Below are 27407 nucleotides of genomic sequence, written 5' to 3' on the forward strand. Positions count from 1 at the left end.
TATCGCATTTGACTGTTGCTCTTTTTTTTTAAAGACTTATTTCAGACCTTGGTCCTTGTTCAGTGTAAGTCGCTCGGAGCTGGACGGCACCGTAGCAGTAGAGGCCAATCATGCTGTAAAGCAGGGCAGGGATCCTTTTTTGGGTCGGGGACCACTGACCCACAGAAAAATCAGTTGGGGGCCGCACACAAGTGAGAAGCAGAAAAAACCACCCCTCACTGTGGTCCCCGACCGAGAAGGAAAGACACTCCCCACATCCCCCTTGCACACTAGTCTAGCAAGGCCCAGCCTAGTAGATTTTGTGTGCTCCAGCCCCAGGAGAGTAGCAGGGGAGCTGGTGCACCAGCATGGGCTCCCCAATGCAAAGGAGGGGCCCTGAGTTTCAGGGCCTGGATCCAGGCAAGTCGAGGGCCGCATCCGGCCCCCGGGCCTGAGGTTCCCCACCCCTGCAGTAAAGTCTGACAAATGGCTTATTTTCTGTCTCTTGTTTTTGGTTGATCTCCTCTTAGATTAAGCTCTTTGGGGACAGGGACCCTCTTCTGCTTGTCTAGCACCTAGCACAATGGGGACAAATATATTCTCCTAGCCCCAAGTCTTCAGCCTGTCCGTGCTCCTCGCTGATATCCCAAGCAGAAGAGCCAGGGGGTTTCATGTGCCTGAAAAATAACAGAGGAAGAATCCCCGTTCCACCCCTCCGCCAATAAGAAAAACAGACAAGGGTTTTGCAGCCAGAAGGTGCATAAAAATGTATTTTGTTTTACAGAATCCATCTGGTAAAATCATATGGCTTTATGGGATCCAGACTGTCACTGGAACACAGTGTCCAGGGCAAAAGGCTTTTCCGCCTCTGCCCTTCATGAGAGTGTTTCTCATCTAGGAGATAGGTCTTGGCTGTGACAAGAAGCCATCAGACTTAGACCTAGACAAGGACTGAGGAACAGACAGTGAAATGGGAAACTCGAGGTGGCCCAGCCCCCAACGCACAGCAAACATGGCTTCTGGGGGGCCCAAGCAGAAATCCAGCCGGCAGACTGCAATTCCACGGTCTGACGGGCTCAACATTACGCCTCTCGGCAACGAGAGGTGGGCAAGGGAACAAGAGGGACGCGCCCCACATAACTGTGCCCCCCATTTCAGCAGAAGGCAGCTCTGTCACGAGCGACTCCCAGGGAAAGCCACCTCACAGCTCAATCCCAGGCCACGGGCAGGCCGAGGGCACCTCACACGGCCGGTCACAAACTCGGCCTGCTGACGGTGCAGAGCGGGTGCTCCGAGGTTGAGCCGGCTCGGCATCGGTAGCTGAATTCTGAACTCCTACTGCCTGCGCCAGGCGGGAGCGGGACCGGTGGGCTCTTTGGCAAAGGCCGGGGCCTTGTGTCAATACTGAAGAAGGGGAACGTGGTTTGGTTCAAGCTGGAAATGCCCTGAAGCCCTTTGCTGTGCAAACACGGCGACTCGCTGGTCTGTGGCACAGCACCCTGCCCAGCTGAGCTTGTGAGGCTCCGGGGGTGGGTGGCTGAACATCTTCCACCCCCTTCTCTCCCCGGAGAGGAGATTCCCAGCCCACCGCCACGCCCCGGCCAAAAGTTCAAACGCCCTCCCATGGAGCCACGTGTAATACGACACCCCCCCTGAGAATCAGTGGAGGGGGGCCATGCTGAGCTCCTTCAGAAGGGTGCTGGGGCAGGCCCAGCCTGGCGAGGCGGAGATGTGTTCACCAGGGGGGTTAGGCTATGCACAACCCCCACCCCAGCAAGCTGGTGAAGGAGGAAGACGCTGGGCTTAGTCCAGAAAGCTCCCCACTCACACGCTCCAGCCAGCAGCCCGACACTACGGTAAACGATAGACGAAAAGCGTCCACCGGATCATGCCGCAAGCCAGCCCTGAGCTCGCGCAACAGGCGGATGGGCTGGGGCGTTTCCTCACTCAATACTTTCGCTGCCTCTCTCCAGCACCAGGCACAACGGAGCAGAGGCTTCCTGCGGACAGGCAGCGAGGAAAGCAGAGGCAGGCCTGGCTCGGCTGGTGGAGAAGAGTCCTGACCCCCAGGACAATCTTCACGGAGTCCTCTTGAGGCCTCGTGGTAGGCCAATGAAATGGGAGCTGGGGTCTGTACCAGGAGCAGCAAGGGGCTGGCTGCCTCCGTGCCTGCCAGTTAACCACTGTGGCTCAGAAAAAGCCAGGATGCCAGGGAATGCGGGCACCCAGCACAGCTTCCAGTTCAACCAGGAGACTCAACATTGAAGCGACGTGTCAGGGGTCACTGGAGCAACGTCCCCTCTCATCTTTCCCATCCAAATGTGGAATGAATTTGTACGTGGGGCACCGGTGGAAACGCCACCGAGCTCTGAGCATGCGGCGAATCAGCCCGGGAATCCCTCCGGAGCGGCCACCCAAGCGCACTGCTTCCAGGGAACATGGCTCTGGTGAGCCGTGCACAGAGCCCAGCCGCGCAGCATGGACGCTGGCTGCATAATACTCCATCACCGAGCAGCCATGTCCACGGCACAGATCCCATCAGGCACTGCGGCTGACACAGTGACATCGTGCTACCGGGGTGACACTGCCGGTTGGATACAGCCTGCATCCAACAGCGAATTCAGGCACATCAGTCCTGTGCTTAATCAGCCGGTGTACCATGTTGCAGAACACGGTGTATCATGTTGCCCAGGTTACCACACCTCCCATGATGCACTGGTAATACTGGCGACCCAAGCAGGATGGGCGAGAAAACAGCCTTGCAAAGGGAGGGAGGGAACGGGCTGGCAAAGGATCTGCCAGAAACAATCCCCAGACTAGGTCAGGTGGGACTGGCTACAAACGACACAACGGAGCTGCTAGGAAGCGAGGCTGCTAGCAGGGGGAGAGTCCTTGGAAATCCCTTTCTAGTGACGGCCTCTGATTGATGCTGGAGCGATGTCACAACCCGGGATCTTTTACAGGGACCTCGGCGGCCTACACCTGAGCGGAAATTCTAAAAACCCATCGGCCAAAGCCAACCATTAAAAGTCACGTCATGACACTGAACGTGAGCGTCACGGAGAACAGGCGGGCGGGCGCCGAGCCAAACCCCTTTTGCCCCTGCAGGCTTTGTTGCCCCAAAGCACAACCTTGAGTAGCAAAGCCAGAAAGGGAAAGTAACGGAGCCAGAAAGGGAAAGTAACGGAGCCAGAAAGGGAAAGTAACGGAGCCATTTCCACTGCCCAAAGCCAAATGAAGAGCAGGAATCTGTAAGCAGTGGATTAGGTTTTCCCTTTTACTGCTCTAAGGGAATTGCTGGTGACCACTGTACAGATTAGCTTCCTAGATTAACTTCCACCTGACGGCATCCCGGGGACGTGTGGAAAGGGCAAAGGTCCCTGGAATATCTCGTAAGCGGCAATACTGCTGGAGGCGCAGCTTTGCTAAGCCCCAGTGGCTTGGAGAGTCATAATGTCTCCAAGGGCAGGAGGCGTTCAGGACAACTGCCCGCAGCAAGCTTTGGCCAGCAGCCACCAGGACGGGCACATAACTAGCTGGAGAGAGACGACTACTAGCCAGCGAGGAGCATGATGGTTAAATCCCCCTCCATGTGGCACCTTTCACAAAACACTCTTTGGGTTGCCAAGGCTTCCTACCCCCCCGTTTGTCCATTGCTCCCTGGCAGACCTTGTGCTACAGGGCCAGGGCCATGAGCCTTCTGTACAGCTCCACCCCCGAGGAGAGATGCACACGGCAGCGGCGACGTGCCCACGAATCGCACGGAGACAGAAAGCGACCCCTTCCCAGGGAATACGAGGCCAGAGAGGCGTGGTCGGAAAGACAGGGTCAGCTGCCCCCTGAGCTGCTCTTAAAAAGAGTATTAAAGAAAGATCACAGGTGAGCCAGTCCCGGGAGACTGGATTCCAGGCTCTGGAGGTGCCCAGACGTGGCAAGGGGCCACAGCATTCCCACCGGCAGAGTGGACTGTGGGCAGCGTTGAGCAAGGGGGTGTTGAGGGAAGCCCCGAGTGACGGGCGCCTGGGAAGTGCAGAGAGAATGACGGTCTCGGCCGTGCTGGTTGGTGACAGGAGGTTCCTGTTGGTGGCTCTGCTTTGCTGGTGCTGTAATCAGGTTTGTGGAGGGAGGAATTTCCTCGGAGGGGCGGGGTCCAGGCGGCACCAGTGTGATCCTGCCTACCTGCATGCTCTGGAGAGGGAAGCTGGTGTCTGTGTCGAGTCAGGACTGGGCAGGTCAGTTCTCGTCGGCCTTATTTGCTCTTGGCCAAGGCTTTGTAAAGTGCGAACCCCAGCACAGCGGTGATGCTGGCTCCCAACGCTACCCTGAGCCAGAAGGAAGCGGCTCCCAGCTCCGTGTCGTTCAGGTGACTGCAAAGAAACAGACGAGAAGCCATTCGGTGAGTGGCACCGACCAGGGCTCGCCTCCCGCGCACACGAAAGCTCAGCCCTAGAGGACGAGAAGCCCTGGGCCAAGCAATGGACTCCCATGGCCAGCCCTCGGCTTACAGAACAGCACGTAGAGCGCGCCCGGCCTAGCTCCTTTCCTGGCCACAGGCGACGAGGAAGGGCCGGCATGTCCCCCGGAGGGAGCAGAGAGAGTCACGCCCCTTCAGAGCGAGAAAGGGGAAAGCAGAAGCCCAGCGGGATGGGAGTGGCCACCCCCCCCTTTGCTAAACTCAGCAAAATGCAAGAGCAAAAGGGGCCGTGCTCCGGCTGGCTCAGAAAGCGGCGGGCGAGACTCGGGTCGCAGTCCTGCAATCCGAAAAGCTGCCTGGGCAGAAGAGAGACCAGGAGGCCTTGTAAGCAGGTCCAAACCGTCCCTTGGCCACTGATGACACACCAGCCTCTCGGTCGGGAGCGCACGTTGCCTGCTGCCGCACACTGCACAGTGCAATGGAACGAAGCCGTTTTCTCGCCCTTCTCCGGTTCTTACAAACGGGCGGGAGCCAGGGTTTACTGAGGTGCTTTTTTCTCAGCGAGGGTATAAATAGCATCACATCTAAATCCCTGGTACGAACCAGGAGTTACACGTCGTCCTTTCTAGGCCAAGCAGCATGTACAGCTCTCAGCGCCGAGGAGATCAAAGCACAGCAAAGCCAGCAGGGCCGACGAGACGTGGCTGTTACTGGCAAGGCCGAGAGAGTAAGGGGTTCCAGGGCCCAACCCAAAAGCGGGTCCCAAGGCTACTGCGGAGGGCTGGCGAGAGCCCAAATAGCACGATAACCTTTAGCTCCTTTGCATTTTGTTTAGTTTGGAAAAAAGAAGATTAAGGGGGGACATGATAGTGGTTTTCAAATATCTAAAAGGGTGTCACAAGGAGGAAGGAGAAAATTTGTTCCTCTTGGTTTCTGAGGACAGGACAAGGAGTAATGGGCTTAAAGTGCAGCAAGGGAGGTTTAGATTGGACATTAGGAAAAAATTCCTAACTGTCAGGGTGGTCAAATATTGGAATAAATTGCCAAGGGAGGTGGTGGAATCTCCCTCTCTGGAGATATTTAAGAACGGGTTAGATAGACATCTGTCAGGGATGGTGTAGACGGAGCTTGGTCCTGCCTTGAGGGCGGGGGGCTGGACTCGATGACCTCTCGAGGTCCCTTCCAGTCCTATTATTCTATGATTCTATGATTTCATCGCAGCACTGACATAGTTAACCCGTAACTTAGGGTTACCGTATGTGCGAGTTTGCCGGGACGTGACCTCCGTTTGGTCCAAAGGGTGGCATGGGATGGTACTGCCACCCTTATTTCTCCCTGACTGCTGGCAGCCAGTGATTGGCGGCTGCTGTTCCTGCCCTCCCCCTCCCTGCGTCCTCATTTGGGAACATGAAATACGGTAACTCTAGGCGCAGAAATTGGCTCACACTTTTTTCCTGGAGTTCATCACAGCCTGAAATATTTTCCAAGGGCCCTACTCCAGCGGCTCAAGGCCGCTGGTCGCCCACGGGGCGGAGCGGTGGAGCCTACACCCGGGGAAGGCACTGTGGTCCAGCTGGCAGGATGTCACGCAGGAGGGGGCGAAGCCTCCCCATGCAAGTCAGCTTCCTTGGCAAGCCTGCGTGATCCAATTCTATACAATCCCGGCACATCCCCGAGGAGGAGAGAAGAATCCATTATTCATACGCTGCTGAATCAAAGAGCAGCCAATCCCAGGGCCTCCATTACGCACGTTATTTATTTATACTGAATTTCCTAGATATATTAGGACTATTTAAATTTTAATACGGTGTCGAAAAAAGCATCTGCGAAAAGAAAAAAAATGTTTCCTGAAGGGAGACTAATGAAAAAAATCTCTTATCGGCTTATGGCTCTTCTAGCATTAATCTAATTTACTGCCAATATGAGCTTACTGCCTGAACCTAATGAGGCTGGTCAGTTTCATTTTCCTCTTCCCCTCTAGTAAAACAATGAGCTTACTGCAGGCCATGGTCGACCCCGGAACTTTTCTAATCACTTTCTCTTGCCAAACCTAAATATTGAGCCTAAATCTGCTTGATTGGGCCACCCACGTCCACTCCAGAAATGGCCTGAGGGGGCTACATTTTACCAATCTGAGCAGTTTAGGGGGAAAACGCCCGGCCAAGACCAGACCTGCAAGGTCAGCACCTGGGACTGGAAATTCCTATTGGGCTCTTTCCAACTCAAGCCATAACGATAGGGACCCTGCGGTGGGAATGTAGCTGGCCATGCTGATGGTGCACGGGCTGGGACAGAATCCAGCTCTCTCCCCCCCAGCTGAGTTGGCAGTGCAGGGCTACGCACCCCAGGCCCACACGTGGCAGGCTGCTGGGAGAGGAGGCGCTGTTTTTACAGACTCACTCTGCAGAGGCTAATCAGGCTGGTTCTGTGGCTAAGGCAGGAAATCTGGGATCTTTTCCAGGCTCTGCCACTGACTTCCTGTGAGTGCTCTCAGGCATGGCACGCTGGGGTCCCTACTTGCCAGGCAACGCCCCCATATTTTTCCCCACCACGTGTGGAATAAATTTTGTTACATGCACCAGGGCATATGCAGATGTGCACCACATGCTGCTGGCTGTGGGCGCTCTGCTCATCAGCTGAGTGGCACTGGAATCTCTCCTGGCAGCTGCCCACGCGCTCGGCTTACAGGAATCCTGCTGCCAAGCATGCTAGGAAGCCACATTCACGAAGGTGCCAGGCGCTCAAATGCAAGCCACAGAAACGCCTTTAACATTAAAATAATCAGACGCATTTCAAGAGCTTTTTGGCTTCAAGGGGATCCCATTCGTCACCATCTAAGTGCTGAGAACGTGGGCAGGCTGCATGAACATGCTGCCCGCCCACGGTCAGGCTGGACGCCCCGGAAGAGCGCCCCCTTTGGTTCAGAAAGGGTACTCACGGGAAAGCGGCTGCCGTGGCCAGTTTGGTGTAGATGGTGGCGCTGGGCAGGCCGGGGCTGTTGCAGGTGAAGTAGAACGGGGGTGGCAGGCGGTGCTTGTAGCAGAACTCGGCAGGCGAGAGGCCGTGCTGCTGAGTCATTTCGGGCAGGTCTGACTTGGAGGCGACGAAGACGCAGGGGATTTGTCCGTCCATGTAGCGTTGCTGTGTAGGAGACACAAAGGTCACGACAGGGAGACACGGGGAAGAGGTCACCCCTCCCCCCCGGCACTCAAGGGAAAGGGAGTTGAATCGGAAGCGGGGGCGTAGCCCGGCTCCGAGGAAGGGAAGATCTCCTGCAGGAGAGCAAGCGAACTCGCTGGGAGGGGACGCCCCGGTAGCACTTTGCTCGCAGGATGCTGGCATGACAATATGGGAGAGCGGAAGCAGGGACCCTCTGCCTCTCCCGGCAGGGTGTGGATTTCCATCCGGGGGCCTGAGGACGTGACGCTCACCTTATAAATACAGGCGCAGTAGTTGAAAGACTCGGGATCATTCACGTTGTACATTAAGCAGGCGACATCGCACACCACGTCTGATGCCTTCATGAACTCTGTGTCCACGTCAATCTCGTACAGCTGGAGCGGAGGAGACAGAGGGAAAGGGGCACGAGCTGCCGATAGCCCGAAGCCCACGCAGCGCCCGGCGGCAACGCGCAGGCCAGGCCAACGCAGGGCTGCCACAGGCGCAGCAAGGCAGGCCAGCTGGGATCTAGTTGCTACAGCTGCACGGGACTTACTATTAGATACTTCTCCTGGCCACTGACTTGGACGGTGTTGATTGCGTAGAAGGACAGCTCTCCTGGGGCCTGCTGGTGGGCCTGCAAGGAAGGGAACAGCAGCAGCACAGCTGTAAGAGGGTGTCTGCCATGGACGGGTGTCTCTGCACCTCTCCCAAGAGTCCCCATGTGTGACAGTGACCTGGGACCGGAGGCAAAACAACGACGGGGAGCCGACCCAGCTGGCCTGTGCGTCCGGCACCCGCCCAAGCCAGGCCAGACAGCTGCCCTCCGAGCCGGAGAGGCTCCAGACGTACTGAGTAAGCAGCTCTGAAGACTAGGCGCTTCCTCGTCCACTCGTCCCAGGGAACGGACCATTCCCCCCGAGATCCCTGCAGATCCGCTTTACGCCTGCGGGTCTCCGCGCCCACAGCTCACGTGTGCGGATACAGATGCAGATACAAATTGTGTTTCTGCGCAGGGCTCTCCCGCCGGCACAGGGCAGAGAGCGGCCTGCGGGGAGCAGGGCAGTTGCTCTGGCTCAGGAAATGAAGGAAAGCGCAGGCTGGCTACCGGGGAAACCCTGCCAGAGAGATCTCTGCCAAGAACGGGCGGCAGCTTCGCTGTTTGGGCCGTTCGAACGAGTCGGGATGGAGCCCGAGGGAAGAGCCCTCCACTGGCCAGAGAGATACAGATGACTTAGGAGGTGTCCCCCCCGCCCCCCGATCCACCAGCCTTTGGGCTTCCAGCCCCATGTCCTGCGGCCCCCAACCACTTTATGTCCAAGATCACTTTCTGAACTTCAGGGCAAGCCAGGATCTTTCCAGCCCCTTCACCAAGACCCCCCCGCCTACTCACTCCATCCCCCGCTCCGTCTCTTGTTCCCCCCCCCATCTTTTACAGGACTGGGGCAGCAGGTTGGGAGGGGGCTTGGGGTGTGGGAGGGAGTATGGCTTGGGGAGGGGGGAAGGGTTTTGAGGTGCAGGAGGGCGGTATGGAGGCTGGCTCTGGGGGGGGGCATGAGGGCTGGGGCTTGGGATACAGGAAGGGGTATGAGGGGCAGGAGGGGTGTGCGGTCAGGGCTGGGGCACGTGTGTGGGGTACAGAAAGGGGTTTAGGGTATACGAGAGGGGGCCAAGGTTGGGGCAGGGGTTTGGAGTGCTGGCTCTGGGAGGAGGGGCAGGGCTGGGGCGGGGCGGGGGGCAGGGTGCTGGCTCTGGGAGGGGCTCAGGGCTGGAGGAGGGTTATAGGGTGCTGGCTCTGGGAAGAGCGTTCAGGCTCGGGGGCGGGGGGGGAGAGAGATCAGGCTGGGCAGGGGATTTGGGTGCTGGCTCCAGTGAGGGCTCAGAGCTAGGCTGCTGGCTCCAGGAGGGGGCTGTGGGCCGGCCTGAAGCTCCCCGCAAGGTGGCACTTATGGGGGCAGCTCCTGGTCAGCAGCACAGTGAGACGGGGGCAGGCTCCCTGCCTGTCCTGGCCCGACATGGCTCCCGGAAGTGGTCCCAGGGCAGGGGCAAATGGCCCTGTGCACTGCCGGTCTGCTGGCACTGCCCTCATCAGCTCCCATTGGCCACACAACTCCCCATCCCCAGCCAATGGGAGCTGCGGGGACGGTGCTTGCAAGCAGCTGCCCCCGACCCCCCACATCCCCAGCTCTCAGGCATGCGGCCGAGGCAAGGAGGGAGTCAGCACACGCCCGGGAACACGTTACACACACAGCAACACAGGGCGAGGGTGCAGCACCACCTGTTCAGGCTGCCAGGCGAGGGCCGGGAGGGGAGAGCTTGCATACTCACAGCCAGGTTCCTCCCGAGGAAGGCCTGCAGGAATGCAGACTTGCCCGTGCCCCTGGGGCCAATCACCTTACAGAGGAAAACGTTCCTCTGGGTCTGACCCTTCTCCAGGTCGATTCTCTTCTCCCGGGTCACTGGAGCAGGGGAAGCAGAGAGCAGAGAGCCTGTCTGAGGCTGAAGCAGTGTGAAACTGACATTACCTCCCCGCCGCGTGAAACTGACATTACCTCCTCCCCCCCCGCGTGAAACTGACATTACCTCCTCCTCCCTGCGTGAAACTGACATTACCTCCCCCCGCGTGAAACTGACATTACCTCCTCCTCCCCACGTGAAACTGACATTACCTCCTCCTCCCCACGTGAAACTGACATTACCTCCTCCTCCCCACGTGAAACTGACATTACCTCCCCCCACGTGAAACTGACATTACCTCCTCCCCCCCGCGTGAAACTGACATTACCTCCCCCCACGTGAAACTGACATTACCTCCCCCCCACGTGAAACTGACATTACCTCCCCCCACGTGAAACTGACATTACCTCCCCCCGCGTGAAACTGACATTACCTCCCCCCCACGTGAAACTGACATTACCTCCCCGCCGCGTGAAACTGACATTACCTCCCCCCCACGTGAAACTGACATTACCTCCTCCTCCCCACGTGAAACTGACATTACCTCCTCCTCCCCACGTGAAACTGACATTACCTCCCCGCCGCGTGAAACTGACATTACCTCCCCCCACGTGAAACTGACATTACCTCCTCCTCCCCGCGTGAAACTGACATTACCTCCCCCCACGTGAAACTGACATTACCTCCTCCTCCCCGCGTGAAACTGAGGTGAAATGGCGTTTAATCAGCTAATCGACTAGTCGGTGGACTTTCCATCGACTTGTGGATTAGTCGATAATGGGGAGGGGAAACTGCAGAGCTGCAGTGGGGTTAGCCCCTAGCCTCGGGAGCTAACCCCACTTGCAGCTCTGCCTTTTAAATGTATTAAAAGCCACCAGGCTCTTAATACATTTAAAAGGCTGAAGCGCAGCAGGGGAACCAGGCGCGAGCCAGGAACCAGCTGATGCCCAGCTCATGCCCAGTCCCCACTATGCCTCTGCCTCCCCGCGGAGATGGTGCGGGGGGACCGATGGACCAGCTTTTCAGCTGGCTCCGCCCAGCACCGGCTCCCCTTGTTGCCTCTCTCTGATACAGGCAGCAAGGGTGGGGGAAGTAAGCAGCATCCGCTTATCGGATTGTCAACTAGTCACTTCCATCCCTACCCCGCGTTACCTCCAGGCACACCTGGGCCCCAGGAAACCAGTGGCCGCGATGGCGACCCTGGAGGGACGACGTACCTGTGATGGCCTGCGTCTGAGAGTTGTGCTCCGAGAAGATGGGGTAGCCCAAGTAACCCAGGTACTCCAAGCAGTGATGGACATCCAGATAGGACACCAGCCTGGGGGATCCAAGCAGAGAGACCGTTGCCAGTTCCAGGGCACCCTGACTGAGCCCGGGCTGTGCTCAGTGGACTGGAGCAAGGGGGTGGAGAGGGATTGCGCTTACGTCCATTGGCAGAGGAATCCATGCAGTGAAAGCAGGCCTTTATCAGTGGTGCATACCGTGTTGTAGAGTTCCGGTCCCCAAGGCACGTAGGGGAAGACACTGAAGAAGCTCTGGAGTTCTACAGGGCAGAGGGCTCCATCGCCATCCTGGGAACACAACGGGAGGATTGGGGCTTGAAGCGGGCGCCCCATGGAGACCCGGAGCACAGTTATATCCACACACACTGGCTAACTCGGGCTGCGGGCTGCACTTCTCTGGGCAGAGCCCCAGATGCTCAGTGGGTCTGCCACTGCCTGCCCTGGAGGTGCACGCCCTGCCTGCTACGGCATTTTCCTCTGGATAAGCTTGTGTTGAAAAAAACTATTTTGAATCCTCATAACTGCAGATGTGAGCCACATGCAAACAACCAGAACTGCCTGTCTGAGGCTGAAGCAGTGTGAAACTGACATTACCTCCCCCCCGCGCGAAACTGACATTACCCCCCCGCGAAACTGACATTACCCCCCCGCGAAACTGACATTACCTCCTCCTCCCCGCGTGAAACTGACATTACCCCCCCCCGCGAAACTGACATTACCTTCCCCCTGCGAAACTGACATTACCTCCTCCTCCCCGCGTGAAACTGACATTACCCCCCCCGAAACTGACATTACCTCCCCCCGCGTGAAACTGACATTACCCCCCCCGCGTGAAACTGACATTACCTCCCCCCGCGTGAAACTGACATTACCTCCCTCTCCCCTCCCCGCATGAGGCTGACATTTTCCCAAGCGAGCTAATCCTGAAACCTGGGAACTTCACTGTCCACTGTGGAGGGTTTTAGCACAAACACCCAGCCCGTGTGCTGACCCTGCAACTCCACCCGCCCTTCCACGCTTTCTCCAGGGCCGGCTGCGCTGGCCGCCCGTCACTCGGCCGCTTTGCCGATGCAGTAACCCGCTGGGAATAGAAAACACGGCAGCGGCGTAACGGGATTTAATAATCAAAGAAGGGGGTGACTGGAGGGACTGGGCTGTTGGCCTTCAGATGGAGCCCGAGAAAACCCTCCGTAAAGATGCAAGGGAAGCTGCCCCGTAGTTATCGGCTGCCCACAGAAGTGCTGCAGACCTGGGGCTTGGCTACTGATACAGAACATGTCACCGCGGAACAGCGGCACCGCAGAGCCGGCTCCGCCCAGGGGGGTGAGCTGCACAGAGCTGGCAGGCTCCTCTCTTGCTCTGCCAAGAGGCAGAAAAGAGCAAAGCCTGCGCTCCTCCTCCTCCCCCAATGGGCCGCATGCGCTCTCCTGACTGCTGTCCAGTGGCCGGGCATTTAGAATCGCTTCCCTGCCGGGGCCAGCTGCCGAAGTGACCGTCTCCGACTCCTCCCGGCCTCCCCTTTCATACTAAGAGCTCCGCTGTTCGAGGATGGGCGCCAGCTCAGCTTATGTCATGCAGAAAGGCAGGCGCCACCACAGCCCAGCCCCAGGGAGCTTATTAAGTGCCCGTTTTGAATGGCCGCCCACCGAGCATCCAGTCAAGCTCTGAGCCATCAGCCTGGGACCTGCGGGCGCCCGACAGGCTGCTCGGCGCCAGCGGGAGTTTCCGGAGAGTCCAGCGGTCACGGGCACGCGAAGATGTTCTCTCTGGGCAAAAGAGGACGGCCCTCCCCGAAGGACAAAGCAAGGACAACAGGATAAGCAGATGGGCCGACGCGCAGAGCAGCTGCAGAGCGGCACCTGGGCAGCTAATCAAGTTGGCGAGGGAGCTCGCGGGGGGGACTGGACGCCTGACAGCGACCTGCCCCGCTCACCTTGTCGTGCTTCTCAAACATCCGCTGCAGAAACTGGTATCCAAAGTGGTTGAGCTCCGTGGAGCTGCCCTGGGGCACGCGGAGCCTGGAGGGAGGGGAGAGAAGAAGTCAGCGCAGCCTGGCAGCAAGGCCATCAGGGACGCTGCCTGGGCCGGGCTGGGGCCACCCGGCAGGACAACCCAGGCTGGGGAGAACCAGCGTGACCCCCGTGGGCTGGCAGGCTGAAGCTGTACACAGACACTCAGGGTGTGGCTTGCATGTTGGAGGCGGTCTGGGAGCAGCCCAGATCCCTTTTAGACTCCACCGAGCCCTGCCCCCGTGGCTGTCAGCAGGGGCAGATGACTGTTTTGCAGGGCCCCAGGCAGCATAACTCCGCGGGGTCCCCCCTTTGCCTCGGCGCATGCGCGGGGCTTTTTTAAGCACGGGGCATGGGGCGGTCGCCCCGTTCGCCCTGCCCTATATCCGCCCCTGGCTGTCGGATTCTCTAGCTCACTAGCGTCAGTCTGGGGGCATGACGGGGATCAGAGACGAGGAAGCTGCAGAATCCCAGCCGGATACTGAGCCGGCAGCTGCCTGCTCCCAGTAGCTTTTCCCAGAGAAGCCTCTGGCCCAGACGCTCCCTTCTGTGGGCACCAGCAGAATCACCAGCGTCCCTGGGGTTAGTCGTCTGTCGGCCCCACAGCCTGAGACCCAGACAGGCCAGGGAGGGGAGAGGAGCGTGGTCGGAGAACTGGCCTGGGAGCTGTCGGCAGGTTGGAACTTAGCTCCTCTCTGCCCGGCCAACGGGGCGAGAGTGATGCAGCCCCACTGGCAGCCCGGGAGAACCTCGCTGCTCGGAGCCCCCGCCCAGCTGGAGAAGGCCTGTGAGGAGGGACGCGATCCCGTCCCGCCGCGAGACGGGATATGGTGGCCGCAAAGGGAGGCTCCAGAGGGGATCCCCCTCCCGACGAGCCCTGTACTCACGCCGGGTAGAGATAGTCGTCCGTCAGCTCCAGCTCATCGGAGTAGCCGAAGCGGCGCAGGATGGTCCAGGTGGTCTCGTGCCGCCCCCTCTGGATGAAGAGGGTGTTGAGGAAGAGGAAGCCTGCGAGCAGAAGGAGCGGGGCTCAGCGCCCAGCGGGGGCCATGGCGACATGGACCGGCCAGCACCGCTCAGGGCAGAACAAAGAAGGCCTCCCTCCTCTAGCCCAGCGGGGCGCCCGCCTGCCAGGCGCCAGGGGAGGGGGAAGGAGCCAGGAGACAATGCCACCGACACAAGAGCTCCCGCTCGTTACCGTTTAACGTCAGGCCGTTGTCCTGCACCCCGTCCGTGGTGTTCTTCCACACCACCATCTTCACGTCCTCCAGGGCCTGGGGCGCCAGGGGATTCCCGAAACAGGACTTCTACCCCCGAGAGACAAGGGAAGGTCAGGAGCGCCCCCGGCTAGCGGGCGGCCTCCCTGTCTCTTTCCCGCTCCCCAGAAGGGAGGGACGGAATTAGACCCACCTCAGACCATCCCCACGACCCCTTCGTTCCTCCATTCCTCAACTCCCGCTGGACGCCGGATTCCCCGCAGCGGCCAAACTCTTGCTATCGCAGCACCTAAGCTCACCCTGCCACAACCATCCCCTGAATCACTGGGAACCTTCTGGAACCTAAACTCCACTCGTCTCGTGGCCTGCCAGCCCTGCCTTGTTCCTGCCTCAGGAGTCCCCCGTTCCTCAGCTGGCCAATGCAGCAGGACTCCCCATTCCTCTAGGGGCACCCTGCTTCACACACCGCCGAGCAAACCCGTCCGGAGGGCCCGGCTCAGAGCGTGTGGGCCTGGAACACCCCTCTAGACAGACGGACACACAGAGCTCCGGGAGCCAGAATGCTCGCTGCGGGCAGGCCCGTCTGACACCAAGGAGAAGGACTCCAAGCAGGCGCCCAGGGGCCGTCTCTTCCCCCTGGAGCTAGGCAAGAGGCAGGAGGGGAGGGAACGCCCTGGGGGGACGAGCACAGTGGCCGGGGGTGTCACAGCCGGAGAGCGGAGCCCTCGGGGAACGCAGGCGCTAAGCGACCCGTACCTGGAAGTAGTTGAGCTCCTCGTCGCTCAGGATCTGGTTGTTGTCCTGGTCGGAGATGTTGAAAATCCGGGTAAGCGCTCGTGCACACGCCGGCCTCAGCTGTGGTACCGGGACATCGGGCAAAGCACATGAAGAGGCTGCCGCAGCTCAGGGCTACCCCCCCACAAACCCACCCCCAGAGGCATCCCTGTGCTGGCTCAGGGCAGCGGCCCACCGAGGCCAGTACCCAGGCTCCAACAAGGGCCTGACCAGCTGTGGCTGAGGAAGGGGTAAGTAGTGGACAACAGTCAGCCCACATGGGAACTGCACATAAGAACGACCAAACTGGGTCAGACCAAAGGTCCATCCAGCCCAGTGTCCTGTCGGCCGATAGTGGCCAGTGCCAGGTGCCCCAGAGGGAGGGGACACAACAGGTAATCCTTATGTGATCCCTCCCCTGTCACCCATTTCCAGACAAACAGAGGCTGGGGACACCATTCCTACCCATCCTGGCTAACAGCCATTGATGGACCTAACCTCCATGAATCTATCTCGCTCTTTTTTGAACCCTGTTAAAGTCCTGGTCTTCACAACATCCTCTGGCAAGGAGTTCCACAGGTTGACTATGCAGAGTGAAGAAAAACTTCCTTTTGTTTGTTTTAAACCTGCTGCCTATTCATTTCATTTGGTGGCCCCTAGTTCTTATATTGTGGGAATACGTAAATAACTTTTCCTTGCTCACTTTTTCCACGATTTTACAGACCTCTCTCATATCCCCTCTTAGTCTCCTCTTTTCTAAGCTGAAAAGTCCAAGTCTTTTTAACCTCTCTTCACATGCGACCTGTTCCAAACCCCTAAGCATTTTTCCAATGCCAATTTATCTTTTTGGAGAGGAGGCAACCACATCAGTAGGCAGTATTCAAGTTGTGGACATGCCAGGGTTTTCTAGAGAGGCAATAAGATGTTCTCCAGCTTATTCTCTACCCCTTTTTTAACCTATTGCTCAGAGGCTGAAGTATGAGAGCTGCCTCCCTTCTGTGCGACCCAGGAACAGAACTGTGGATGGTCTTGCTAGCCATATAAAAGCCCAGTTCTTTTCAGAGTCCTCCTATGCCTGTGGCCCTCAGTGGCATCTAGTGGCAGAGAGTTTCCCTGGCTAGCCATACGCTGCCCACAAATCTATTTCCTCTCCTAAACGTGAAGGTGATTCGCCGCCTTGTCCTGGCACCCCTGGAACCAGGGAGGCAGAAGTGGCAGGGTTCCCACTGGATAACTCGGTCACATGCTTCCCTCTCTCTTCCCCGGGGAAGCCTCTGAATCGCGCTGTCCCCAGCCAGCGAGATCTCGAGTGCGTCAGTGCAGCACGGCACGGCGGGCGCCTGGGGAGAGACGGGTGCGCTCCAGCCGTGTGCCGCACCTGGGGAGGACGCTGCGCGCACCCAGCGAGTTCAGCCCCAGGGCAGGAATGCTCTGCCGGGGGTGGGCCGGGGGCTGCTGGGACAGGGAGAATCAGGCAGCTGTTGAGGACACGAGGATTCACCACAATGCCAGCGGCCTGGGGCTGTAGAGGGGGACCCGGAAGGTTCCGGGGAAGCGCTGGGCAGAAGACCAAGGTTACCTGCTTCTCTTCGGGGTTGTACAAGGGGGCGGTGGGGTGCAGCACGGCTTTCTGGGCATAGTAGAACAATTCGGAGATGTTCTTTAGGTTCTTGGCTGAACACTAGTGCAAGGACAGAGAGAGGGGCCGTGAGTGGGCAAGGCCCGGGGCCAGCGGCAGACGGACTGAGCGGACAAGAGAGGTGTGAGGTCTCAGCTCCCAGCCCGGAGCCCAGGGGTGGGGAATCTCCGGCCTGCATTCGGCCCGCCAAACAATTTCATCTGGCCCCCGGGAGGGGGGTGTCCTGCGGCTGTGAAACACCTCAGGGGGATCCCCGGGGGGTACTTTAAAAACTTCCCCTTGCAGCGCGGCCGGATCCTTCCGGTTCCTCTCCTGCACGTGGGAGAGGCGCGCGCAGGACATCTGGCGGGAGGGAGAAGCTCCCTGCGGTGGAGCCCGGCGGCATTTTGGGAGGCGGCGGCAGCTCCCCAGCCTCCGGCAGCTACAGAGGCTGCCAGCAAAACTCTTGCGGCAAGGAGGCCTCCGGTACCCAAGGAGAGGAGAGGAGGGGAGGGGAATGTGTTCCCAGAGTGAGAGGGGAGGGAAGGGAAGCCCCCGAGTCCCCGCCCTGAATGGGGCACCTTTCAGGAGGAAGGGGAGGCTACAGCGGGCCAGCTTCTCCCCCCCCCCCCACTTCCCTGAACAGGCTGCAGCAGGGAACAGCGTCCGTCCGGCAGACTGGAGCCATACGCTGCCAGCAATCCCTCCTTAACAGCTAAGGAGGCATGCAGGACCGCAGGGAGGGGGAATCCCTTCAGGAGTGGGAGGGCAGGGACCCCACCCCCCGCAAAAAGCAAATTCAACCGTCACAGTAAGATTCTAAATAAAAGTAATAATGAAAAAGAATGTGTGTGTGCATGTGTGTGCGTGCGTGTGTGCGTGTGTGTGTGTATGTGGTGTGGGGGGTTTTTTGCTTCTCAGTTTTGTGGGCCCCCATCTGATATCCCTGCGGGTTAGCGGCCCCTGACCCACATAAGGGATCTTGCACAAAAGGTTTTTTTCTGACAAATGGCCCTGTCTACAGGGGACTTTCTATCTGCAAACCTCTTCTGCAAAAAGGATCAGCAGAAGATATGCAAATGAGAGCGTGATTTACATATCTTCAGCGGGGGCGGGGGAACAGCCATGTAAACATAGCCTTAGAGCATTTATGTGCGCCTGCCGGGGCATTTATGTGCGCCTGCCGAAAGATGTGGGCTGGCCCCATCCCTGGCACATGCGTGGTGCCAGCCCTGGGCTCAGGGCGCGTAGGCGGCCCGTACCCCCAGCGCGCGGCACGTGCGCGGCCCCGCCCCCGGATGCCCGGCACGTGCGCGGCCCCGCCCCCGGATGCCCGGCACGTGCGCGGCCCCGCCCCCGGATGCCCGGCACGTGCGCGGCCCCGCCCCCGGATGCCCGGCACGTGCGCGGCCCCGCCCCCGGATGCCCGGCACGTGCGCGGCCCCGCCCCCGGAAGCCCGGCACGTGAGCGGCCCCGCCCCCGGAAGCCCGGCACGTGAGCGGCCCCGCCCCCGGAAGCCCGGCACGTGAGCGGCCCCGCCCCCGGAAGCCCGGCACGTGAGCGGCCCCGCCCCCGGAAGCCTGGCACGTGAGCGGCCCCGCCCCCGGAAGCCCGGCACGTGAGCGGCCCCGCCCCCGGAAGCCCGGCACGTGAGCGGCCCCGCCCCCGGAAGCCTGGCACGTGAGCGGCCCCGCCCCCGGAAGCCTGGCACGTGAGCGGCCCCGCCCCCGGAAGCCCGGCACGTGAGCGGCCTCGCCCCCGGATGCCCGGCACGTGAGCGGCCCCGCCCCCGGAAGCCCGGCACGTGAGCGGCCCCGCCCCCGGATGCACGGCACGTGAGCGGCCCCGCCCCCGGATGCCCGGCACGTGAGCGGCCCCGCCCCCGGATGCCCGGCACGTGAGCGGCCCCGCCCCCGGAAGCCCGGCACGTGAGCGGCCCCGCCCCTGGGCACCCTGCAGCCACAAAAGGTTGGGGACCCCTGCCTTAGAGCCAGCCAGGGCCGGGCGGGGCTCTGGCAGGGCCTGTGTTGGGAAGGCAGGTCTGAGTCAGGGTGCAGAATGTCTCTGGGACCGGGGATGAGGGCTCCTGTTCGTAACTACCACTGGACGGGCCCAGGGCCCAGGGCTGCTCACTGGGCAACGGCCAGCGGACGCCCCCAGGGTTCTCCCACCTCCACGCAGGTCTCGATCTCTGAAAACTGGTTCATGATGGGCAGGATGGTCTCCATGGAGCTCCCAGACTGCAGGTCCGACTTGTTCCCCACGAGGATGATGGGGATTCTAGGAGGGAGAGGAGAGGAAGTGGCATGGGGGGCAGGGGGACGCCAGACACTGTCTCCCCATCACAGCGTTCTCATCTGGGTCCCATATCGCCCTTGGGGGGAGGGGTACAGGACCGCCAGCGCCCCGCCTGCTCGCCCATCGCCAGGAACCAGGCAGGATGAACCCGAACAGGCCAGGCGGGCTGGTCCTACTAATGGCGTCCCCAGACAACCGCGCGTGTGCGACGACCGTCTGCTGCCCTGCCCCGACTCAGCGGCTCACTCGCTCCCGACAGGCGGCTTCGGGCGGCCTCTCACCGGCAGATCCTCCCGCCTGGGCGGCAGCGAGAGCCCGGGAGGAGGAAAAGCCGCCTGAGTCTCCCCAGCGCTGTCAGCTGTGGGGCCCTCGAGCAGGAGAGCTGCCCCTCAGCCTGGTACCGCTCTTTGCAGCCAGCCCCAAGCGATTTCCCCCGTCGGACCCCCTGTCCCTGGCGAAGAGCCAGCAATCCGCAGGCTGTCTGGGAGAACTGGCCACCGCCCTGCCCGACCAGACTCCCTTGGCACGGTACCTGGCGCCCTTCTCAACTCCCCCGTTCACCAAGGGAATCCACTTGGTGCGAATCTGAAAGGCAAAGCAGAGGCGCCCCGTGAGAACAGGCCGGCCACGGGCGGCAGTGGGGTGGGGCGTGGCCTGGGCATTCATTGGAAGCCAGCAGGGGGCTGCGGCAACACTCCGATCTAATCCTGGCAGCCCATCGGCTCCTCTGTGCCCCCCAGAGAGCAGAGGGCATGTGCAGAGGGAGCGGCCGGAACGGGTCCCTCGGCCGCGATGGAGTCCCAGGGTGGCTGAAGAAATCGCCAGCACTCTCGGCCTGGGCTCCCTCGGGAACTGGCTGCTGAGGCGGTGCTGAGTGGCGGCTCTAGGGGCGGGACGTTCCCTTTGCACGGAGCCGGGGCGGCAGGCTGTTGAGACCACCCCCAGCCCGTGGCTTCAGCCAGAAGCAGCTGTAACCACATGACCCCGGGAAGCCCCAGGGTGGGCTGAGAAGCCCATGGAACCGGGCAGCCTCTGGGGGCCTGGGCGGTGGCTGATCCATGGGAGGGGGGGAGAGAAACGAGCGAGGCCAGACGGGAGCTGGTGGGACGGAGGCAGGAGCCCCAATTACCTTCTCGATCGTGGCCTCCACGGTGACATCGTACACGACGCAGACCACGTTGGCCTGCAGAGGGAACAGCAGGGGGAGCCGTGGGTCACAGTGCAGGCTGCCCAGGGATCAGGCATCTCCGAGGGCCCTGTAACCGCCGGCCAGCACGTGCCATGCTCCTCTCCCCACATGGAGGCAGGCCCTGGCCCGGGGGTGGCACCGCTCCAGCACCAGGCAGCCGGGCGCCCCACAAGCAGCCAAGCAGGCTCACCGCTGGCCCTGGACTTTGCCCTGGCACCCGCTCGCCCCGCCCTGCCCCCGCCACGCCTACAGGAGACAGGCTGCCCTGCAAGCCCTCGACAAGCCGGACGATCTGCCCTGAACAGAGGCGATCGGTAATTCCAGCTGCCGGACTCCCCCCGCGGCGCCAGGCCGGTTCCCGATTGCTCCTCACGGCCCACCCCCGAGAGGCTGGCAGCTTCCCCCACTGTCGTGGGACTCAACTCCCCGGGAAAAGCCCCTTCCACGATGGGGGAGAGGAGCCGCGCTCGGCAGCAGCCCGACCCCCTCAGCCAGCCCAGAGACGCTGGGAGCCCCGGCGAGACCCGGGCAGGGCCTTGCTTGCTGCCTGCATGGGCTGGCTCCGAACTGGGCACAGGAGTCACCCCAGTACCAAGCCCCCTCTTCCTAACACAAAGAGATCCCTCCCCTCCATTCCCTGCCTCCCCCGAGCAGCATTCCCTCCTGGGGGGGCGGGGTCCTCCCAAGCGTCCTTACTCCCTGGGAGCAGGGCAGCCCGGCTCGGGCTCCACTAAGCCCGGCAGCTCCCAGTGCCCAGGGTGCTGGATGGGAGGATCACAGAGATAACCAGTCTCTTCCCAATCTCCCCTCCCCCCCACCATGTGCTCCCCTTCCCTCCCCCGCCACGGCGCCGCGCTTAGCAATGCCACCTGCATGTGACACTTTGACGGGCTCCCCGCCCCCAGTCCGCCCCCCACCCCGGCTTCCGACGGCCCCGAGCGCTTGGAGACGCGCCGCCGGGCGGATCGCTGCTGCCTGCGGGAGGGAGCTCACCGCTAATCCCAGAAAGACGCCAGGGTTAGGCAGGGTTTAATGGATCCACGCTAAGCCTCTTGTCTGCACGCGCGCTCCGGGGCGGCGTGGGGGAAGCCGGTTCCGCAGCTGCGCCAGCCTACGTCCTTCCCCGGGGGCTGGCCGGGGCGGAGAAGGCAGGAGGCTTAGCTCAAAGGACGGCAGGCGACGGCCAGTTTTATTAGCCGTCTCAACCGGACTTCTCCTGCCTGCCCTCCCACAGCCTGGCTCACGCCAGGCCTGCCAAGAGCTGCTAATAGCTGGGGCCTGGCGGCTCTTCGGGGCTCAGCACAGATTGCTCACCAGAAGGCTGCTCTGGGATCAAAGCCCGAGTCCTCCCGCCCGGCCTCTCTGGAGCAGGCCGGGACGATCGCTTCAGAACGCCCTGGAACAAGGTCGCGGAGGCCCCCTGTTCGCAGGCTGGCAGCCCTGCTCCCGGGAGAGCCCTGCGCACCGCGGCGACGTGGACGGGCAGGCCGGCGAGGCCCAAACCCAGCTGCCCGCCCCCCCTCACCTTGGCGATCTCCTCCTGCAGCTCGTCCTCCGTTTGCTCCGACTCTGAAAGGGAAACGGCCAAGTCACCCGGCTGCCTCACCTGCCTCTGAGAGCCCCTGGGGGGGCAGCATGGCCCGGCTAGGACGGGAGGGGGAGGAAGGGCTGACGAAGGAGCAGGCTGGCGGCGGGGGAGCCCTACCTGAGTAGTCCACGATGTGGGTGGGGACTTGCTCAGGGGTGACGTCAGCTGGGATGGTGATCTCCTCCGCCCGGGGGGGCACCTACAAGAGACAGGGTCAGCGCGAGGGGGTGGGGAGACAGGCTGATCTGCGCCACATGCAGCACTGGAGTCACACAGGACTCAGTCACCCGCAAGGCATGTAGGGGCAGGGGCTGCACGAGCGTTCGAGGCCCAGCACCATCCCCTCTGGGGCCACAGCCCATGCCTGGGGCAGGGGAGGAAGAGACAGAGTCCGCCTTGCTCAGCTCCCACCGGGGCAGCACAGAGAGGTGGGGGGAGCTAGCCAGGAGGGCATGGACACAGAGAGTGGGCCTTGCTTCCCAGCCCGCCTGACCTCTTACTCGGGGCTGCTCCAGGGTGCACATCCGAGCCTGAGTGGATGCGGATGCAGCGCAGGGGTCTGCCGGCCTGCACTGAGCACCCCACTGGCTCTGGCAACCTCCCTGTGCCCTGGGGGAAGCCCATGAGAAGATGGGATGCAGAAAGACAAAGCTCCCCTGGCCTGGCCTGCAGATAAGCCCCTAAACCCTCCACAAACGCTGACCTGAAGCACGGACCTTCCAGCAGCCTGGGAGGGGCATTAAGCCGATTAGCTGGGCTTTGCTGGGGAAACGGGGCAGGCATTTAGCGCTAGCCTGCTGCACCCTGCTAGTGTCACCAAGGGCCAGCCAGGGGCTCTGGGTCTGCACCATCTGCTCCCCGGCAGGGAGAGACGCTGGCCCAGGGCGCTGGGGAAAGTCACGGCCATTGGGCTAATTCGGTCTTCCCTTTCTAAAGCAGCCCAGGCCCGGAGCCGGGAGGATCTCGACAGCACATGAAGGCAGGACGACTACTCTGCATTTCACTCAGATGGCTACAGCTCAGGGCTCCAGGCCTGAGAACACAGTGTAACCAGAGACAGCCGTGAACTGCCGGGCTAGAGCGGGCACATTCCAGCTAGGAGGTGGAGACTGGGCCAGGGACACTGCTTTGTGCGACCTGGGAAGCAGCGAGGCACGGAACAGAGCAGACAGCTGTTCAGGCAGGCTGCTCCGTCCAAAGGCCCCAAAGCAGCAGGCTATTGAGAAAGGGCCGGTCATCCTGGACCACAAGGGCAGGCAGCTCTCCATAGCAGGCAGGAGCACAAAGGAGCCTGGTAAGAAAACAAAGTAGAGACGCCTGCCTCTGAGACTCAGTCACGCCCTCAACAAGGCAGGAAAGATTTTGCTGCTCCGGGCTCATTCTGCCCTTGATAGGAGAGATGCCCTGTTAAAGCTGGTCCCACATCTAGAGGTTCTGCTGGCCTCTGCCGAGGCAGACAGACATTCGCCCTCCTGGGAAGACCAAGACACATCCAAAGCACCCAGGAAAGGCAAACTGCTTCCCGCTCACCTCTTCAGGGAACTCCTCGCCCACCAGAGCCATAATCAGCGACGTCTTCCCCACCCGGGCTGTGGGAGAAACAAAGGCGAGAGGGTCAGACGGGACTTAGCAGGCCTGGCATTTGGGAAGGGAGGTGGCAGAGCCGTCAGATGCTAGGGGCTGAAATCTGTCCAGGTAGCAAAGCAGAGGGGAAGGGGGGATTGGAGCAGAGGGGTGAAGGCAAATTCATTCCCCGGCCAGAGGCTAAAGGGTGACATTTCCGACAGCCACCGAAAGTCACAGGCTATAGATTCCCTTTAACATTTGCACCAGCCCTTAACCGGTCTGTGCAGCGGAGAGGGGACTCAAAGCCACATCACCAACCTGCCCAGAAAATAGAGTCATAGCACACGAGAACTGGAAGGGACCTCGAGAGGTCAAGTCCAGTCCCCCGCCCTCACAGCAGGACCGAGCACCGTCTAGATCGTCCCTGATAAATGTCCCTAGCCTGCTGTTAAATATCTCCAGCGATGGAGATTCCACAACCTCCCCAGGCAACTTATTCCAGGAGTCACCACCCTGGAATACCACAGGTTCCTATCAGTAAACGGTTCTCAGCTAACTGCCCTGTCACATGCTCCTAACTTCCTTTTGCTCTTGGGGGTGCAGTTTTCCCTGCTCAGGCTCAGCTTACGGGGGACTCTGGAAAGCTGGAGGAAAATCCCACCGGCTATTCTGCGAGTTCTGAGAGCATGACAAAGGCAGCTCCTGAACAAGAGTGGGAATTGATATGGACCGAAAGCACTAGACAGAGAGAGCTTTATGCAGGTGGGCGATGAGAAACGGAGTCACCAAGGCACAGAGCTCCGGGGCCTCGCCTGACGTTCCATGGCAAGTGGGGGTGGTCAGGCTAGCCCATGCTACCACCACTAGAACACGCTCACCTCTTGACCAGGCGGCGCTTTTTAAAAACAAGCTCAGAATACTTAATAAAAACGTAACCAGCGCGCTGCACCTTGAAAGCTGGCAGGCCGCCGCTCCCAGCGAAGAGCGAAGTGTGAAAACAAGGCACGGCATGATTAATATTTGAAAACGCCGCACGGAGCTGGAACAGCAGGAAACATCTTTAAATTGTAACTGCACACGTCCCAGCTGAGCCGCCAGGGCACAAACCCCGCGGGGGGCTGGCAATCCTAGAGCAGTCCAGTTCTGCTGGTCTAACGTCCCACATGGACACACGTTTTCTGCAGAAGAGAATGTCTTTTTCCAGATTCACGTACACCGCTTTCAGTGATGCAAGGTAAACTGGAAAAGGCACTCTTCCCTTGGAATAAGAGCATCCTCTTGGCAGAACAACAGCCGACTAGCAGTACAATTGTTCCGGGAATGCCCCTGCCCCATAGGATCAGAAATATTAGAGCTGGAAGGGACCCCGAGAGGTCCTCAAGTCCAGTCTTCTGCCCTCACGGCCCCTGCCCATGTAGACAAGCATCTCTGACACATCTCTTGTCTCAAGCTTCCGCCTGGCCTTCCCCTCCAGCCAGTCCCTCTAAGCTCTTTCGCTCCCCAACCCCCATGGTTGTATTTTTCAAATGGGGGATTTTTCACCGTTTTAAATCTCCTACACGGTGTAATTCTGCATCCCTGAACACGCTGACACCTTGAGGGTTATGGGAAAAGAACGGGCAAGACTGAATCCTTCTGCCATTCCTTGCCTTAACTACCCAGCCTGGCACTGGCTCTGGCAGAGGAAGCGCTAGAAGCAAGTCACATTCTTGGTAATGCTGTGCCCCTCCCCGCCCCTCACCCATGCCTCTGTGAAGAGCAGGCGTCCGAGTGGCACACGGAGTGCACGCTGCAGAGATGCTGAGACTCTTCTCCCACGCCCTTGCCCCTCTTTCCAAAAGGGGAAACGCACTGACAAAACCGACCGGGACGCCACTGAGCTCCATTGCAACAGGAAAGGTCAAGTTCTCAGAGTCACGTCCATCCTCCACACTCCATCTGTTCGAGAGCTTTCTTCCCCACTCCAGTAATGAAACAATGAAAAGGGAGCAGGGCTCTAAGTGCCACCGTCCCACCTGAGAAATCAAACAGCTCATGGACCACAAATTGCCCTCCTCTCCTCCCTCCCCCGCCGCCACCTCCTTGCAGGCAGTCTAATGACCCCATCCAAAGCTCCTCTCTACAGCAAGGCGCAGAGAAAGGGGCCTCACAGCCCTCAAGGTCTTCAGCCCAGGCGGGGAAGCTTGTTCCAGAGCTCAGGCCTTCCCAGAGCGCACTCTGCCACCAGCCTCTCTTCGTGAAAAGTGCAAGGGCATCCCAGCCCAGCAGCTCTGCTGATCACAACTGTGCTACCCTTAGGAAGGGACATTATTCAGTAACCTGAGCATTAAAACAGGAACCACGGGAGAGGTCCCTAGCCTGGGAAGTCTGTGTCACACCACTGACTTCACTGAAATGAGCCCAGGTTACACTAATTCCGGATCTCCTCCCCCATCTTTTCCTGTTACCAAATTTGTACACTATCCGTATTTTCCCACTGAATCAGCACAGCAGCAGCCTGCTCTGTAGGGCCAGGCAACCGGACATCCCGGACACCCTGGCCATCGGGGATGGAGTATGGAGTTCTGACGTCGCTACGTTTTATAATTGGGACTAATTTTACAGATAATTCTGCTCCTGGTAGCCAGTCTCATGCCCTAGCTCACAAGGGAAGGAGGTTAATTCCCATCAGCTGATTCCTGTCAGATATAGGCCAGGCAGGCAGAATGGTCTAGTGGTTACAACACAGGCCTGTGGACAGACAGATTCCACTCAGCTCTGGGGCTAAGGGGCTGCATGACCTTGGGTGAGCCCCTTCCCCACCACTGCCTCAGATTCCCTCCTCCCAACCTGAAGGGAAGTGTTCATAGCACAGTGTTGTAGAGAGGCAGAGGCACTCAACAGAAACAGCTCTGAGCCAGTCACCCAGCTCCCCCCATCCAAGGAAAGAGGGAGGGTCTCTCTCCTCCTCCCCTGCCCACCAGGAAAACCCCACCAGCCAGGGCAGGAAGCAGGAGAGAAAGGAGATTGCCCTCCTGTCTCCTCCCGGTCTGACCTCCAGGGGCTTGCTCTCTCTGCAGGGGGAGGTGGGGGAAAGGGGAGTATCCCTCCGTTACCCAGCATGACTTAGGGGCTGATCTCTGCATGGGGGGGCTGCCCCTGTTACCCAGCATGACTTAGGGGTGCCACATCTCTGCATGGGAGTCAGCCCCCGTTACCCAGCATGCCCCAGGGGCTGATCTCTGCATGGGGGGAGGCTGCCCCCGTTACCCAGCATGCCCCAGGGGCTGATCTCTGCATGGGGGGAGGCTGCCCCCGTTACCCAGCATGCCCCGGGGGGGCTGATCTCTGCAGGGGGGGAGGCTGCCCCCGTTACCCAGCATGCCCCAGGGGCTGATCTCTGCATGGGGGGAGGCTGCCCCCGTTACCCAGCATGCCCCGGGGGGGCTGATCTCTGCAGGGGGGGCTGCCCCCGTTACCCAGCATGCCCCGGGGGGGCTGATCTCTGCAGGGGGGGCTGCGGCTGCCCCCGTTACCCAGCATGCCCCGGGGGGGCTGATCTCTGCAGGGGGGGCTGCCCCCATTACCCAGCATGCCCCGGGGGGGCTGATCTCTGCATGGGGGGGGCTGCCCCCATTACCCAGCATGCCCCGGGGGGGCTGATCTCTGCATGGGGGGGGCTGCCCCCGTGACCCCGCCTGACCCTGCGGGGGCCCGAGGCCCCGCCCCTTCCTCCAGCGCCCGGGCCCGGCTCTTACCCTCCCCCACCAGCAGGATGCGCACGTCCCGCTTCATCGCCGCCGCCGCCTCTCCCGCGCGGGGTGCCAGGCCGCGGCGCTGCCCCTCCCCCACTTCCGGCCTGCCCGCCCCGCCCCG

General features: G+C 60.6%; 1 protein-coding gene across 1 annotated transcript; it reads right to left on the reverse strand.

Annotated features, from left to right (window-relative positions):
- Positions 1 to 731: 731 nt before the first annotated feature.
- RHOT2 (ras homolog family member T2) lies at positions 732 to 27403 on the reverse strand. The gene is made up of 19 exons (XM_075899213.2): positions 27290 to 27403; positions 23517 to 23575; positions 22104 to 22185; positions 21924 to 21967; positions 20339 to 20392; positions 19742 to 19794; positions 19083 to 19191; positions 16872 to 16973; positions 15275 to 15373; positions 14500 to 14608; positions 14189 to 14309; positions 13226 to 13310; positions 11435 to 11580; positions 11227 to 11327; positions 9881 to 10011; positions 8109 to 8189; positions 7825 to 7947; positions 7332 to 7534; positions 732 to 4346 (listed from the first exon to the last, which is right to left on the reverse strand). Exons 1-19 carry the CDS (start codon positions 27324 to 27326, stop codon positions 4229 to 4231), a joined length of 1857 nt encoding a protein of 618 aa, XP_075755328.1. The 5' UTR covers positions 27327 to 27403; the 3' UTR covers positions 732 to 4228.
- Between the last annotated feature and the right edge of the window lie 4 nt (positions 27404 to 27407).

The sequence above is a fragment of the Pelodiscus sinensis genome, chromosome 15, assembly GCF_052426305.1.
Source record: "Pelodiscus sinensis isolate ZL-2025 chromosome 15, ASM5242630v1, whole genome shotgun sequence".
In the NCBI taxonomy this organism is placed as follows: Eukaryota; Metazoa; Chordata; order Testudines; family Trionychidae; genus Pelodiscus; species Pelodiscus sinensis.

Excerpts from the sequence above, each read along its gene's own strand:
- RHOT2 (XM_075899213.2), bottom strand. The coding sequence starts at position 27,326 with ATGAAGCGGGACGTGCGCATCCTGCTGGTGGGGGAGG. Across the intron at positions 23,576-27,289 it reads CATCCTGCTGGTGGGGGAGG|CCCGGGTGGGGAAGACGTCG; the intron begins GTAAGAGCCGGG and ends TTTCTCCCACAG. Across the intron at positions 7,535-7,824 it reads ACTGCGCCTGTATTTATAAG|CAACGCTACATGGACGGACA; the intron begins GTGAGCGTCACG and ends TCTCCTACACAG.